Source organism: Haematobia irritans, chromosome 4 (assembly GCF_050003625.1).
Source record: "Haematobia irritans isolate KBUSLIRL chromosome 4, ASM5000362v1, whole genome shotgun sequence".
NCBI lineage: Eukaryota > Metazoa > Arthropoda > Insecta > Diptera > Muscidae > Haematobia > Haematobia irritans.
The window spans coordinates 120,697,758-120,715,557 of record NC_134400.1 but is presented as its reverse complement, the minus strand read 5'-3'; the positions used below and the strand labels follow the sequence as shown (position 1 = coordinate 120,715,557).

The 17,800-nt window shown below is 33.1% G+C and overlaps 2 protein-coding genes across 3 annotated transcripts in view; both read right to left on the bottom strand.

The window, feature by feature from the left end:
* Window positions 1-17,800, bottom strand: part of Myo61F (unconventional myosin 61F) — a 105,743-nt gene that overhangs the window by 15,596 nt on the left and 72,347 nt on the right. The window contains exon 2 of one of the 2 annotated variants that reach the window (XM_075308112.1): window positions 10,473-10,518. Coding sequence is in view for 1 of the 2 variants with exons in the window: in XM_075308111.1 (XP_075164226.1) it covers window positions 3,343-3,350 (8 nt within the window). In the remaining variant the exon portion in view is untranslated. Of the gene's footprint in view, window positions 1-3,342; window positions 3,922-10,472; window positions 10,519-17,800 lie in introns of those variants that run through there. The other variant, XM_075308111.1, reaches the window with a different exon arrangement.
* Window positions 15,517-16,371, bottom strand: LOC142236819 (uncharacterized). Its single transcript, XM_075308113.1, has 2 exons — window positions 16,261-16,371; window positions 15,517-16,167 (listed from the first exon to the last, which is right to left on the bottom strand). Exons 1-2 carry the CDS (start codon window positions 16,295-16,297, stop codon window positions 15,563-15,565), a joined length of 642 nt encoding a protein of 213 aa, XP_075164228.1. The 5' UTR covers window positions 16,298-16,371; the 3' UTR covers window positions 15,517-15,562.

Below are 17,800 nucleotides of genomic sequence, written 5' to 3'. Positions count from 1 at the left end.
AAATGGGTTATTATAATAATGGTATTCCAGTGAATTTGTATATCCCCTGCCAGCATTTCAAAGTTCCATTTCATCCTCATCGCTACTACAGACTCGTAAGTGACACTGCAACAATCGCCAACTGTGATGGGGGAAGTGTATGAAACGTACATGAAAGTATTTTGCCATCGCTATTGTTACATAAGCCATTTCATATTTTGTGAAACACCAAGCGCAACTAGCTTCTTATTTTTTATTTAAATAAAATCAATAATGAAGTGCTGAAAACATAGTTATTTCGCTTAAAATTGTAAAAGGTATATTGGTGAACAATTTTTGACTTTCCAAATGGAATAAAGTGATTGTTTTTCAGATATTTTACAGACACGCTGCCTCCATCGAGAATAAAAAAACACAGAGCCGCTGCAACATGTAACTTGTCACTTGTAAATCAACATCATTCTATTATTAATGAAAAAAATTATGTTAAATGTGTTGTGATTGTGGTATAAATGTAATATTTATAAATGTTTAATCAAATTAATAAACATCTAAACAATCGTGTTTTACTTCACCACAATGATTCTTTTACAACTATCTTAAAATTCACTTTTTCTGATTGTTTAAATTTATTAAAAAAGGCACATAATACTTGCACTCATGCGATACTTTTTTGTAGTAACTTGGCGTGGTACAACTTCTGAATAGTGACGGTGCTTTTCCGACGAGTTTTTGATGTCGTATACTATTGTTTTCGACGTGATGGGGATTCTCAGTAGTGCCGTCAAATTCAAAAAACGTTGGCAGGGTTCCGTAAGATTGCATTCATAAATTATGGAAAATTTAAAAATTACGATAAACTGGAGCAGTGATGGGTCCGTCAGTGGCAAAGAAGGCTACACAGGCGCTAATTTGTTTGGTGTTTGTAAAAAATTATCATGTATGTTAGCTGTCAATTCAGTTTAACAGATTTAGCAATGTGAGTTTGGTAAAATTTCCTTCCAACTATCATGGTTTGTAGGTACATATAACTATATATTTTACTGCAATTTTTTGAAAATTGTATTTCCTATACATTTAGGGATCATAATTATTGCATACAATTTATTATTATATTTGCCTCGGCAGTGCCTTATCTTGCCTCGAGCTTTTATACATATGTATTTTTAGTTGACAATATTGGTAAATTTGCGATATTATTCATTTGTCCCCCTCCTACATATTTCCAAATACCTAAAAAAATCTATAAAGCGAATTATTCTTATCGGTTTATAGAGTTATTAACTTTGTTGTTGCTTCTTATAATCAAACTTGGCAAATCCTCATATTTACATTCCTTCGTTCAAATTGAGATTATATAATAGAAAAAGTAACCAAACCTATTTATCAGAGCTGGAAATTTTTGACTGAAATCATTTTTCTATATAGAAATATTAACCTTCATGACATTAAGGCCAATGTACCTACGATGGTCAGTTAATCTACCTTGGCGTTTTAAACACATATTTTTCGACAAGAAATCCAAGAGAAGAGTTTTTTTCCATCTTACTACTACACAGAAAAAATTATCAAAATATTTTCAATTAAAAATTTGATTCAACACAGAAAAAAATATTGACCTAATATGGAAGATTATGCAACTAAAATTTTAGGACTCGAAATTTACGCAATGCTAAGGATAAAATTCTTTAAAATAATGACATTTTAATTAAAAGAAAGTTTTTAATCCTTGCTTCAAAAATTTTTTTCATTCAATTTAGGACACAAATCTTGGAATTTTGCGTCCCTCTGTTGAAGTTGTAGATCTTTGAAGTAAGGCAAATGTTCCTTAAAATAAAGAAAAACATTTTTAATTTAAAGAAATCGTCTTTAACTCAACTGACATATTGAATATTTAAATTTAAGATAAAAAATAGGCTAGGACTTATTTTAAGTATTTGCATCTTTGGTTTAAAGTTTTTTTTAGCATTAAGAAAACAGTTTTTACTTTGAAGTACTTGGCATAATTTGGATTTTAAAACTGGAATTTGTTTGTATATGAATATCTTTATTAATATATCGCAAACAGAGAATAAAAATTCGATGAATGAGATCTGTATCCAATTTTAATTTTATCGATCCTAGATTTAAACCAAGGAAGTCCCTAAAAAATGTCTTTATTTAAAAGAAGCCGCATTTTTGGCTCGGAATCAATACCAAAATCCTTAAAGGAAGGTCAAAATCTTTGGATCCAACTAAACTTTTTTTTAAGTGAAGTTGAAAATGCGTTCAAATTGATACAAAAAAGTGAATTAACACAATGTTTGCGAATATTAAAGTTGTTTTTAAAATATTAGTTAATAGGCGATATCTTAACGAAATGTCGTATTTTAGCCACTCCAAGGCAAGTAAATATCCAAAGGTGTTCTGAACAAGGTCACTGTACTCTCATCTGATATGAAGTGTTACCAAGTTCACACTGATATAACTGTTAATTTACAAATACTAAAGGTCCATGTCAATATATTGATAGATTGATTTAATTCAGGAAAATCAGCTTAAAACTAACTATTAACCCATCTTAAGGTGGGTATTATGTTCGAGTTTAGCCGTTAAAATCGAAATTTTTTCACGATTAATTTTCTTTAATAATCCATTTTAAAGAATATAAACTTTATAAAAAGTTGCTTTGGGCTATTTAACGCAAAATAAAAAATTGGTAAAATAGTACCATTTAAATTGTGAGTATGAAAATCCAACAAAGAAATTGAAGTGTTTAAAAAATACAATAATACATACAAAGAAAAAAAAGTTTGGAAACGGGTATCGCTTGTATTTGTTTTACAAAAAATAGTGGTGAGAACCATGTGAACGTGAGAAAGGTATGAGGGAATATGCAACTAGCCAGAAAATTTAAAAAAATTGAGTTAGTCTTTATTAAAATGATTCCACGTTTATCACAAAACTCACATTTTTTTATAAACCCACTTCCATACAACTATAGGTAAATGGCAAACGAATTTTAGACAAACAAAATTTTATTTCGGAGGAAAGAATATTTTTTTTTGTACATTCTCAAAAACCATCGCATTTATATTCAGTTTTAAGCATATATATTTCGAGAATTTGTCCGAACATATTGTGCTGTGCAATCATTTTATGTTTGCTAACTCTAGTTTAGCAATACCTCTCAGATTTCTTCCAAAACTTCATAGATAGTATAAGCCTAAGAGTAGATTACAACAACAATTTTTTTCCTGGCGAAAAAAATATTCCGGAAGATTTTTTGGAACACATATTAGCCAAGATTTCTTTATGTCATAAAACAATCGCCTCCTTGGTAACATAAATATTCCCTTTGTATCATTTCATCACCATATGTACCTTGTCATGTTTATTGGATCCTGAACTCAAACTAAACTATACGTTAGATATATTTGTGGTTGTTAATCCGACGGAGGGTATTTTAGAAAATTAGTTAATTTTATAATGTATGATTGACCGAATATAGGTTAACGCCGTTAAACATGGATGCGCTAGGTAAGAACCGATCGAACTGTTTTGTCAAACCGAATGTGAAAATGTTTTTAATATTTTTTTTGCGTTTTAGTTATCTTGGCAATTGTTTCTTCATTGGCACAGTAATTGGGAGAACCATACCGATTAGATAATATAATCATTTATATTTCAGTGGTCTTATTGGCTTGATTTCGCTTAGCTCTGATATATTTTTGTGCAGGAGTTGTATTAGTTTCTTCTATACTTTGCGTAATTTTTATTGACAGTTGAAGATTGTTGACTGCCAAAGTCAAAGAGGTATTCGCAATCATATCGCAAACATTGAAACAAAATTTTGATAATATTTTTTGTTATTTTCGTTTTTTTTTTCACATCGCTATATCTTATCATCAATAGATGATTATATTGTATATATTGTTGCCGTGATACATATCCAATAGACGTCAGATACTTCGCGCGAATGCTGTTTATTTATATACCCAATTAATATAGCACAAAATATGAGGTGTGGTGTGTTACTATTAAGCCTTGAAAGTGTTGATTTTTTTCTCTCTAGTTTTTATTGTTGTTTCCAATAGCAGGTGTAACTGAGAAAGTATTCAATGTCTTTCTCTCTCTCTTACACACTCTCTCTCTCTATATATATAGTATTATGAGCTGCTAATGTATACTATTCCCTCGTTTTTACAACCTTCAAAGGAGTAAATATTTAGACAGTCATGTCATTTCCAAAGCTGATTTTATCAACATAAGCCATCTTTATTTGACCTCTCTCACTCTCTCTCTCTCTCGTCAGTTTTATGAATTTCTTGAAAACGTGGCTTGTTGTCGTTGTGGAAGGATCTTTGCTATTGAACTAATTTATTTTGAATTTGAATTTTTAATTTGTATTTTTTAAGTTACATCGATTTCATGCACCATCTTCTTATTGACTGACAAGTATTCGAATATCACCATTGAATTTACTGAATGGTATTTGCTGTTATTTACATATAGAATTCCCATTCGTTATCAGCTACCGACATATCAGTGTGCTAAATAACACATTAACACCAATTTTAATGTTAATTTAATGACTGTTGATGCGTTTTGTAAACACTAAAAGTAAAATAAAATGTAGTTCGGTCATTGGGTCAGTGTATGAGCACTAAGGTTTTTTCCACTTTGACAAAAATATTGTTGTGAGTACAAAGATAGCATGCCCTTAAAATAGGAATGAGAGTTTTGCATACGGAATTATTCTAATACAAAGTTTTCCTCCATGGCCAAATCTTCAATGAAGTTCTTTTGTCCTTAAAGTTAGAGTGTTCGACTTAAAAAATAGGCATATTAATAAAAAGAAAATTCTACAGAACTGAGGTAATTTTTTTCCCTAGAATCTGGAAATAAATCATTGTTATTGAAATCGTCCTTAAATTTGATGATTATTTGTAACTTTAATATAAAACTAAAAAATGAAATAGGAAATGTTTGTCTTTCAAGACATTATTTTAAAGCACAAAGCGTTTTCAAAATAAAGCATTAAAAACAGTGAATCCACCAGTAAGGAAAATTTTGAATTATTTTAGGACGCCATCTTGTTGAAACCACATGTCAACCAAGTTCAGTTCTTCCATTTTTGGCAACAAAAAGTTTGTTAGCATCGAACGATAGCGATCGCCATTCACCGTAACGTTGCGTCCAACAGCATCTTTGAAAAAATACGGTCCAATGATTCCACCAGCGTACAAACCACACCAAACAGTGCATTTTTCGGGATGCATGGGCAGTTCTTGAACGGCTTCTGGTTGCTCTTCACTCCAAATGCGGCAATTTTGCTTATTTACGTAGCCATTCAACCAGAAATGAGTCTCATCGCTGAACAAAATTTGTCGATAAAAAAGCGGATTTTCTGCCAACTTTTCTAGGGCCCATTCACTGAAAATTCGACGTTGTGGCAGATCGTTCGGCTTCAGTTCTTGCACGAGCTGTATTTTATACGGTTTTACACCAAGATCTTTGCGTAAAATCTTCCATGTGGTCGAATAACACAAACCCAATTGCTGCGAACGGCGACGAATCGACATTTCACGGTCTTCAGCAACACTCTCAGAAACAGACGCAATATTCTCTTCTGTACGCACTGTACGCATTCGTGTGGTTGGTTTAATGTCCAATAAAGTAAACTGAGTGCGAAACTTGGTCACAATCGCATTAATTGTTTGCTCACTTGGTCGATTATGTAGACCATAAATCGGACGTAAAGCGCGAAACACATTTCGAACCGAACACTGATTTTGGTAATAAAATTCAATGATTTGCAAGCGTTGCTCGTTAGTAAGTCTATTCATGATGAAATGTCAAAGCATACTGAGCATCTTTCTCTTTGACACCATGTCTGAAATCCCACGTGATCTGTCAAATACTAATGCATGAAAATCCTAACCTCAAAAGAATCACCCTTTATATACGGCCGTAAGTTCGGTCAGGCCGAAGCTTATGTACCCTCCACCATGGATTGCTTAGAAACTTCTACGGAAGACTGTCATCCACAATCGAATTACTTGGGTTGCGGTAGCACTTGCCGATGGTAAGGTATCTTAAAACTTCCTAACACCGTAATATATACCACATAGTCCATACGTGGTATATATTAAACTAAAAAAGGCCGATTAAATACGTATATAATTAAGCTTAAATTTCTATAGAAATAAAATTGTGACAAAATAAAATTTTTACAACATTTTCTACAGAAGTAAAATTTTGACAAAATTTTCTATAGAAATAAAATTTTGACAAAATTTTCTATAGAAATAAAATTTTGACAAAATTTTCTATAGAAATAAAATTTTGACAAAATTTTCTATTGAAATAAAATTTTGACAAAATTTTCCATAGAAATAAAATTTTGGCAACATTTTCTATAGAAATAACATTTTGGAAAAATTTTCTATAAAAATAAAATTTGGTAGGCTCGAGTGGCAACCATGGTTATGAACCGATATGGACTAATTTTTGTGTGATTGGGGATCAGCTATATATAACTGTAGACCGATGTGGACCAATTTTGGCATGGTTATTAGCGTCCTTATACTAACACCACGTTGCAAATTTCAACCGGATCGGATGAATTTTGCTCCTCCAAGAGGCTCCGGAGATCAAATCTGGGGATCGGTTTATATGGGGGCTATATATAATTATGGACCGATATGGACCAATTTTGGCATGGTTGTTAGATACCATATACTAATACCATGTACCAAATTTCAGCCGGATCGGATGAAATTTGCTTCTCTTAGAGGATCCGCAAATCAAATCTGGGGATCGGTTTATATGGGAGCTATATATAATTATGGACCGATATGGACCAATTCTCGCGTGTTTGTTAGAGACCACATTCTAACACCACGTACCAAATTTCAACCGGATCGGATTAATTTTGCTTCTCTAAGAGGCTCCGGAGGTCAAATCTGGGGATCGATTTATATGGGGGCTATATATAATTATGGACCGATATGGACCAATTTTTTAGAGATCATATACTAACACCACGTACCAAATTTCAATCGGATCGGATGAATTTTGCTCCTCTAAGAGGCACCGGAGGTCAAATCTGGGGATCGGTTTATATGGGGGCTATATATAATTATGGACCGATATGGACCAATTTTTGCATGGTTGTTAGAGACCATATACTTACACCATGTACCAAATTTCAACCGGATCGGATGAATTTTGCTTCTCTAAGAGGCTCCGGAGGTCAAATCTGGGGATCGAATTATATGGGGGCTATATATAATTATGGACCGATATGGACCAATTTTGGCATGGTTGTTAGAGATCATATACTAACACCACGTACCAAATTTCAATCGGATCGGATGAATTTTGCTCCTCTAAGAGGCTCCGGAGGTCAAATCTGGGGATCGGTTTATATGGGGGCTATATATAATTATGGACCGATATGGACCAATTTTTGCATGGTTGTTAGAGACTATATACTTAAACCATGTACCAAATTTCAGCCGGATCGGATGAAATATGCTACTCTTATAGGCTCCGCAAGCCAAATCTGGGGGACGGTTTATATGGGGGCTATACGTAAAAGTGGACCGATATGGCCCATTTGCAATACCATCCGACCTACATCAATAACAACTACTTGTGCCAAGTTTGAAGTCGATAGCTTGTTTCGTTCGGAAGTTAGCGTGATTTCAACAGACGGACGGACATGCTTAAATCGACTCAGAATTTCACCACGACCCAGTATATACTTTATGAGGTCTTAGAGCAATATTTCGATGTGTTACAAACGGAATGACAAAGTTAATATACCCCCCATCCTACGGTGGAGGGTATAAAAATGGAAAAATGTCATTAGTGCCATGCGAAGTTCATGATGGGAGCATTATTGGTAAAAATTAAAAATTTTAAGAAATTCTGAACTATTTTTTGGGAGGCACGAATATAGAAAATTTGTATGCTTCGTTTGTGTATAATTTTTCGCCTTTCGTAGTTCATTAAACTAACTTATATAAAAAATTATTAAAGTCAAGGAAAATTTCTCAAAACTTCTCAAAAAAAAGTTTTTAATTCTTTTTGAACACTCAAAAAGGGGTCACTAAAGCTAAATTAACTTAAATTTAATTTACTTTAATTTTCTTGTGATTATCGAAAAAAATTACTTATTTTCATGATATAGCCGTTTGTAATGTAAATTGGTGAAGAGTTTCTAAAGTCAACTTACTTTTTATTTTTCGGGTGGGTTCGCATTTTTCTTGAGTGTAGCAAAATTGATAAAGGAGTGCAAAAGTTTTTTGTCAACTTGGCCTCAACTCATCTTTGAAGATGAATCGCCTAACTTTAAGGACAAAACGGTCCAATAAAATATTGTCTGAGAAATGCACCTTCTACTCACAATTGTATTCGTATTTAGTGCGAAAATTTAACTAAATCGTATTACAAATTTTGAGATTATTTATGCCTACACAGAAAAAAAGTAAACTATGTTATGGTAAAAATGAACTATTTAGTGCGAAAATTGAACTAAATCGTATTACAAATTTTGAGTTTAATTAAATTAACGAAATTTTCTGATATCACTTGTATTTTTAACTACCATTTACGAAATGCATCCTTCTGGAAAAGCAAACATGAACTATAAATAAAGAAAATATCTTAAGCGCCAGATCATTACCATTTTAACCACGATGTACTTCATTCTTACTATTTTTGAGAAGTATACGAAAAGCTTCTTCCGCTTTAGTTAGCATTAAACTTATTTGTATGTCATTGAAATTTTACTAGTAAATAGTTCATACAATTTTTGAAATATACTTGGAATAAAGAAAAATTCTTTGGGCTGGGGAAAATTTTTAAAGACATTTAAAAATTAACTAAAACAAATTAAATCTTTTGTGGTAAATATAAATTAATAAAGGGTGCTACGGTCAAAATTTGGTCAATATAAACTTGACGTATTTCTTTCAATTTTGCATTGAAAAAACCTGAACACCCCTCATTTTGAAGGTGTGTGTGTAGAATGTTGCTCCTATTTTGATTTTGGAATTCACTCTTCAGTTGTCAAAATGCCGTCCAAGCAAGAAGAGCAGCGTATCAAAATTTTGCTCGCGCATCGCGAAAATCCGCACGCAAAGCTGGCAAAATCGCTAAAAGTTGACAAATCAACCGTTACAAATGTAATTAAAGTGTTTGGTGAACGTTTGTCGACAGCCAGGAAGTCTGGATCGGGGGGAAATCGAAAACCGGAAGCCGCTGAGACGACAAAGAGAGTTGCCGGTAGTTTCAAGCGAAACCCTAACCACTCTCTCCGAGATGCCGCAAATAAGCTGGGTGTATCGTCTACAACCGTGCATCGAGGCAAAAAACGAGCCGGACTATCGACTTACAAGAAGGTAGTGACTCCAAATCGCGATGATAAACAAAATACGACGGTCAAAGCGCGATCACGGAGGCTGTACACGACGATGCTGACGAAGTTTGACTGCGTGGTAATGGACGACGAAACATACGTCAAAGCCGACTACAAGCAGCTTCCGGGACAGGAGTTTTATACGGCAAAAGGAAGGGGAAAGGTAGTAGATATTTTTAAGCACATAAAACTGTCAAAGTTCGCAAAGAAATATCTGGTTTGGCAAGCCACCTGTACCTGTGGCTTGAAAAGCAGCATTTTCATAGCTTCCGGGACTGTCAACCAAGAAATTTACGTGAAAGAGTGTTTGAATAAACGTCTGCTGCCTTTCCTGAAGAAACACGGTTGTTCCGTACTGTTTTGGCCGGATTTGGCATCTTGTCATTACGGTAAAAAGGCCATGAAGTGGTGCGCTGCCAAAAACGTGCAGGTGGTTCCCAAGGACAAGAACCCTCCCAACACGCCAGAGCTCCGCCCAATTGAGAAATACTGGGCTATTGTCAAGCGGAAACTAAAGAAGACCGAAAAAACTGCTAAGGACGAGCAGCAGTTCAAGGCAAACTGGCTTTCTGCGGCGAAGAAGGTGGACAAGGTGGCTGTACAAAATCTGATGGCAGGTGTCAAGCGTGAGGCCAGGCAATTCGGATTTGGAAAAGCGAAAGCCTAACTGAATATTTTTCCTGAATTTTATACTAATTGAACTTGAAAAAGAAATTTAATTTGATTTTTAAAATAAACGATTTCACCGATTTACACGCGTTTTCCCTTGACCAAATTTTGACCGTATCACCCTTTATTTGCATCAGTTTTACAACGGACTTTTTTCTCTTTGTACGACAATATTTTCCCAGTGAAATTAAGATAATCTATATATATAAAATTCAATCTATGTTTGTTTATTTGTTTGTTTGATTGTTTGTTTGTTTGTATGTTCCGAGTTGGCTCCGCAACGACTGAACCGATTTACGTGAAACTTTCAGAGATCGTATGGGGCGTTCATGTGGTGAAAATGGGGTATTATTTATAAAATTCAACATGTGAAAAATGATTTTTAATAGAATAATAGCTTCTAAAATTTTCTTACCTGGAAGCTTTATTTAGAAAAAATGTAACGCCGTTTCAATATTGATCTGAAAATAAATGAGAGAAAAATAAATTTTTTTACTTTATTTATAAGATGGTTATACCTCATTCACATTACACTTCCAAAATCCACTTTAACTAGATTTCAACTGTTATTTGCCTTATAAAGAAATGGATTTCCAATCCACTTTTAGTAGATTTCGAGCCTAATGTGAATGAGGTATTAAAGAGTTTTTGTAGCTGTATGAATGAGTTCCAAAGAATTAGATTTTTACATTAAGCCGTTTTAGATATTTTGGAAAATGACCAAAAGAAAATTATGGAACATTAAACAAATTTTTGATTAACTTATTTATGCCTTCATAGGCCTAAATCCTCTCGTTTAAGGTTTGGGTTTATTTATATTGGCTCCAATGATCGTTGTCTCGTTTTCAGAAAAAAATCTGACTATGTATGAGCACAAGCGTGGAAAGTCTTCTATTATATTCTATTTAACCCTGAAAAGTCATCCTTACTTTTAGTACACTAACGTCATCCTTCGTCATTTTGACTACGAATTATTTCAAGACGCTACTATTTGCATCGTGAGCAAAAATGAAAATCTCTATTTTGCTCACGATGCAAATAATAGCGTCTTGAAATAAGTCGTAGTCAAAATGACGAAGGAGTTTATTTCCTTATTCAATTTGTTTTTAATTAGTATAAGACAAAAATTCATAAAATGGTTGTATTGGTATAACATAAATTTATCATTTCCCAATCGATCAAAATGCATTTTAAATCGAAAATGAAATTACGAAGGATTTGGTAAACATCAAGATTTTGATTGCTATCATATTCATTTAATTGTATTTTTTGGGTAGCATTATAAAGCCTAAAAATATACACCATAATATTAATTATACGATATTGGAAGACTTGTGGTAAGTGTGTACTGATTTCGAAGCACCATGTGTATTTTGCGATTACCCCTATTTTGATTCACCTTGTGTTGTTTATGAATGCTTTCTAGACACATATACCCATAGACATTATAATACATAGATGAGCCATGGGTGTCAAACTATGTTTGACAGTTCCGAAGATTAAGAATAAACGAGAAAAATAATGGCACGCTTACATTCTCTTTCGTTTTCCTTTTTGTAGTTTGCCAATTTTTCACAAAATTAGAACGTTTAAGATGCACCAGAGGATTTATAAATAAATTAATATATTAAAAGTTCATATTTGAACAAAAAGTTGTGACCAAAACCGCGAAAATACGAAATTTAGTTTTGATTAATGTTTGGGACTGACTCTTTACGAAAAAATCAAAACGAAATGTCAGAAAATTAATTTTTGGAACTGACAAATTTTTTACAGGGAATAGTGGATCATCTATGTATTATGTTATAATGTCTATGCATATACCAACCACTCTTGTCTAAAATTTTGTTTACATGCCAATAATACAGTTTTCTTATTTAATTCTTATAGACCTATAGAAAGTTTTGCCACCCGCATATATATGTTATTGACATGCAATATGCCGATAATACAGTTTATCGTGTATTTTCTATGGGAGCGAAATGTAAACGACATATAACACCCTCACGGATTATTCCTGGTAAAAATACAAATCCATTTCTTTCAGGAACATAAAATTTCATTAGATGTGCATACAGGTCTTTATAGCAGAAATATGCACAACATCGATAACGACGTGTTACGAAGTTTACATTACTATAAGTAGCAATATACACATATCTTATGAGAAAATTCCTGTTACATGTTAATCGACAAAAGTGTCTATAGATTTTTTATTAGTATTAGTTAAGTAAGCATTTCCGAACATGATATTCTCTGACAAAAAAAACTGTCAAACTGATAATTCGTATACTCCCAAAAAAAAAGTTTTAAGTTTAAAGATGAATTATTGGTCCGATTGGTATTAAAGAAAAACGTGGAAAAAAATTGTAAAATTTGGATATAAATGCTGGTTCATCCATTATATTCTTCTGGTTTGGTTCCAAATTTAAGTCATCTGCTGGCTAAAAATATCACTCGCATGATGAAATCATTGGACTTTTCGACTTTTGCCAGTGTAGACTTTAGGACTAAAATTTTGAAAAAGTCAAAATTTTCTTTTTACGCTTATTGAAAATTCGATTTTTGATGTTGAATTCTCATTTCAATCATGTTTTTTCGTTAAAATTCGAATAGTCTATTATGACTAACACAAAATGCCTACACACAAAAAAAAAAAATAATTCTTACCTTCCAAACGAAATTTTAGACAAACAAAGATCGTTTCTCATTTGCTTTTCGCTCTAAGGAAGTTTATTTGGAAGAAAAGTATATACTTGTTGTGATAAACGTTTATTCTTTTTCCACGATGTAAAAACAATTTCATAAAGACTAACTAAAAAAAATCTTTTTTTTTTCCTTTTATTTATTTATTTATTTATTCGTATTTTGGTGATCCTTAGTACAACAAGATTAAATCTTATATATGACAGCACTAAGGTTTAAGTCGATTAACAATTTATTTTAGGTTTTTGGATACAAAAATAAAAAAAAAATAAAGGGAACTAAAGGGTGATTTGTTAAGAGCTTGATAACTTTTTAAAAAAAAAAAACGCATAAAATTTGCAAAATCTCATCGGTTCTTTATTTGAAACGTTAGATTGGTCCATGACATTTACTTTTTGAAGATAATTTCATTTAAATGTTGACCGCGGCTGTGTCTTAGGTGGTCCATTCGGAAAGTCCAATTTTGGGCAACTTTTTCGAGCATTTCGGCCGGAATAGCCCGAATTTCTTCGGAAATGTTGTCTTCCAAAGCTGGAATAGTTGCTGGCTTATTTCTGTAGACTTTAGACTTGACGTAGCCCCACAAAAAATAGTCTAAAGGCGTCAAATCGCATGATCTTGGTGGCCAACTTACCGGTCCATTTCTTGAGATGAATTGTTCTCCGAAGTTTTCCCTCAAAATGGCCATAGAATCGCGAGCTGTGTGGCATGTAGCGCCATCTTGTTGAAACCACATGTCAACCAAGTTCAGTTCTTCCATTTTTGGCAACAAAAAGTTTGTTAGCATCGAACGATAGCGATCGCCATTCACCGTAACGTTGCGTCCAACAGCATCTTTGAAAAAATACGGTCCAATGATTCCACCAGCGTACAAACCACACCAAACAGTGCATTTTTCGGGATGCATGGGCAGTTCTTGAACGGCTTCTGGTTGCTCTTCACTCCAAATGCGGCAATTTTGCTTATTTACGTAGCCATTCAACCAGAAATGAGCCTCATCGCTGAACAAAATTTGTCGATAAAAAAGCGGATTTTCTGCCAACTTTTCTAGGGCCCATTCACTGAAAATTCGACGTTGTGGCTCGTTAGTAACTCTATTCATGATGAAATGTCAAAGCATACTGAGCATCTTTCTCTTTGACACCATGTCTGAAATCCCACGTGATCTGTCAAATACTAATGCATGAAAATCCTAACCTCAAAAGAATCACCCTTTATATAAATGGATTTTAATACATGTAACATTAAATATGAACATTAATTGTATTTAATAGTTTATATGAATGAGAATAAAAATGGTTGCGATTTTAAATGCTACAAATATACACATTAATCAAGATTGTATAATAATAAGATTATTCTAAATGTGATTTTAATTCTTTTTTAAAAATCAATGCGTTGCTTATTAATTGAATTGTTGTAGGGAGATTGTTCCAGAGACGGATCGATCTCCCTACAACAATTCAATTTTCTGGCTAATTGCATTTCCCTCACATCATTCTCACTTCCACGAGGTTTTTTAGTTCTTAGCACCTTTTTCTGTAAAACAAACAATGTAGAAGAAATTATTCGATTTTATATATATTTTTTTTTAATTTTACCTTTCGCCTGGACTGGGAATCGAACCGTGGACCATGCCATTTGTAAGCCAACACACTTTCCACTAGGCTACGTAGCTGTTATTGTCATCAGCAGACAATTATCGCTATAGCCACCAACGCACCGTTGCTTGTAACAAACAGTTATATTTATATAGCATAGTTTTCGGCGCCCACGAGCCGATTAAACAAATTTTATTTAACAGAAACATACATTTAGTTGGACACCTTGGAGCAATGGTTAGTACGTCCGCCTTGCATACCAAGGTTCGTGGGATCGATCCTTGCTTCGACCGAACACCAAAAAGTTTTTTTTACATATATTCCAGATATGCTCAGAAAACTCCGAAAAGATGTTCAACATTAAATACAACTATATTACATTTTTACTATGAAACTGTAAAATGTGTCTTATTAAAGATTTAAAATCAGAAATAAATAGTGCTTGATATAAACTAAATGGACTACGTTTTTGGTTCAAATATATCTTTTTTATTTAAAAAATAAAAATTTAGTAACAAACGATTTTTTTTTGGTGAAAAAAGAACTTTTTTTTTTTGGAACAAAAAACTTTTTGAGGAAATTCAAAAAACTCGAACAAAAGAAAAACGTTTTCGGTACACGTTTTCCAAACGTTTTTTCTCTTTGCGTGTATTAATCGGTTTGACTCGGTAAAAGGAAATTATGTCACCTTTGCTATTATTGAACAGTCGACCTTTGACGTCACGAGCTACACCACATTCTCATTTCGATTCATAATCGTCTGTTTTCGTTAAAGTTTGAACCAACATGAAAATTGAAATACAGTGCACTCGCGGTAACGTGAACACCGTACTACTTGGGAGAGTATCTGTCATTGAATCTTCTTCGAATTCTATACATTTCCAAGTAGTGGGTATTTAAGTTCCGCCCGAACTAAAGGCCGCATTTACTTGATCTTTGTTTTTTGACACTGCCATATGATTTAAATCTGTAGTTATGGTTATATTACTTTCCACACGGCCGAATTTATCGCAGTGGGTGCTTGGTATTCGAACATTTTTTAATGCATTAATATATCCCCCAGTTATAACCATAAATATATAACGGCTATTAATTAATAGACACCCCAACTAATTAACATATACATAATAAATAGAGTAAATTTAAACAAAATGTTTTTAATTTGCAAGTATATTTGGTTTAATTATGTTTAACGATTTTATCTGCCGTATGCTTGATAGGAAGTGGTTGGATAATTGGAATAAGCTGGTGGCGTATAGTAATTGTAGTTTTCATGAGGAACTGGGTATTGTTCTGGATATGCGGCATAACCATATGGATTTTGTATCTCTGTCGGAGAATAAAAATCGCGATTCTGGTAATCTGGCATGATGTAGGGTTCACCATATTGCTCGTATGGATAGAATGAAAATGGATCCAAATTCTGATTAGCATAGTAAGATGAAACTAAAGAAGTAGCTAATTGAGCCGCAGACAAGGGTGACATGGCCAATGGATCACCTTGGATAGCTTTAATCAATTGTCCTACATTTACATCGGAGTTTATAGTTAGATTTGGAAGGGGTTTTTTAGTCGTTGTAGCAGAACTTGAACCTCCGGAACCTGCAGAGCCTCCGGAACCTGTGGATCCACCAGATCCTCCAGATCCTGGTGGCGCTTGAGTGGGCGAATTAGCTCCTCCAGCACTAGCTTCTGTACTTGATCTAAGACGTGATAATAGAGTACTATAAGCATTACTACTGTGTTGATGTATACCACCCGTGTTGACTAGAATAGTGGAGAATACATCACCCACCATTAAGGCTTTTTGTGTAAAAGTAATGAAGAAAAAATAACAAAAACAAAAATTAATTTATTTGTTTTTTTCCAATTAGAAATTTTTCGATGGATATTTACCCACAAACAGCAACTGCAAAAGATGATGATACTTCATCTTGCTAGAAAACTCATTGATTGTGAAGCTACATTTGTTAGATGTTTAACCTTTTATACCATTTTATGTGGCAGTGGCTCTCTCCACATCTATCCCATTCATATGCCCAGAAAAAAAACATCTTTTCAATTGAAAGGAAAAGTAAGCGTTTGGAAAACTCCTACGAGAAAACCTTTTTTGTTTTGTTTTATAGACCTATATATCTTTCTCACAAAATATGTTAATTTCTTTTTAGTGTTATCATCTTTCACAAAATGGAATTAGTTTCTAAGAAGTGTGTGCCCTTATGGCGTCTTAATCACACTATCCAGATTTTGTCATCAATGTAAATTTAAATTGCTGCATCTCCCAAAGCGTTATCGTAGCTAAAGTTCATTGCATCCACGTTTGATCAATTCGAATTTACTTCTTATGGGACTAATTAAAATTCTAATAATGCCCAATGTAAATAAATAGGTTACGATTTTCATTTGAAAATGAATTAAACTGGGAAGTTTGTTTGATTTGGCGCCAATGATTTTTTCTCTATTTTTCCTTCATGAGATTAGATCCTCATGAAGTGCAATTAAAAAGTACACCAAGTCAATAAATTCTCCTGGTTTTAACAACACTTTGTTGAAATCTCAAAATGAGGAGTATATTTTAGTTCAATTCTCGTACGACGTAGTTCGTTCTTGCTATAAAGCAGTTTATTATTTTTTCTGTGTAGCCCAATGCAGTTTTCCTTATCCCAAGTAAGTTTCAAAAATTTTATAAACTAAACGATTCAGAAGATATTAAGAGAATGAACAACACCGAAAGAATTCTCTTCGTTAATTTTACGAAACATTCTTCATAACCTATTCTTCGTAAATTCGTCATTAATCCAACGAAATTTTCATTGACTTTCTTAAATTTTACGAAAAACTTTTTATGAACAGACACTCAAAAAAAAGTTTACTTGGATCCAAAGATTTCGGTCTTCCCTTAAGGATTTTGGTATTGATTCCGAGCCAATGATGCGCCTTCGTTAAAATAAGGACATTTTTTAGCGACCTATCTAGCTTTAAATCTACACTGAAAAAAATATTTACGTGGTATTAAAGATTACGCAACCTAAATTTTAGGATGCGAAATTTACAAAATATTAAGGACAAATTTCCTTAAAATAATTATATTTTTATTAAAACAAAGTTTATAATCTTTGCTTCAAAAATTGTTTTTTCATTAAATTTAGGACACAAATTTTGTAAATTTGCGTCCCTCCGTTAAAGTCCCATGTCTTTGAACTAAGGCTATTTTTTCTTAAAATAAAAACAAACACATTTTTGATTTAAAGAAATTGTCCTTAAATTAACCGAAATATTGAAACTTTAAGATAAAAACGCTTCGAATGTACGATAAGACTTATTTTAAGGATTTAGCGTCTTTGGTTTAAAGTTTTTTTTTTTTTGGAATTAAGAATACATTTTTTACGTTATAATTTGGATTTTTAAACTGGTATTTGTTTGTACGTGAGTACCT

What these genes read in the sequence shown, in the direction of transcription:
- LOC142236819 (XM_075308113.1), bottom strand. Translation starts at nt 16,297, where the DNA reads ATGAAGTATCATCATCTTTTGCAGTTGCTGTTTGTGG. An exon ending in TTTGCAGTTGCTGTTTGTGG is followed by an intron (nt 16,168 to 16,260) that starts GTAAATATCCAT and finishes TTACACAAAAAG; the next exon opens with CCTTAATGGTGGGTGATGTA.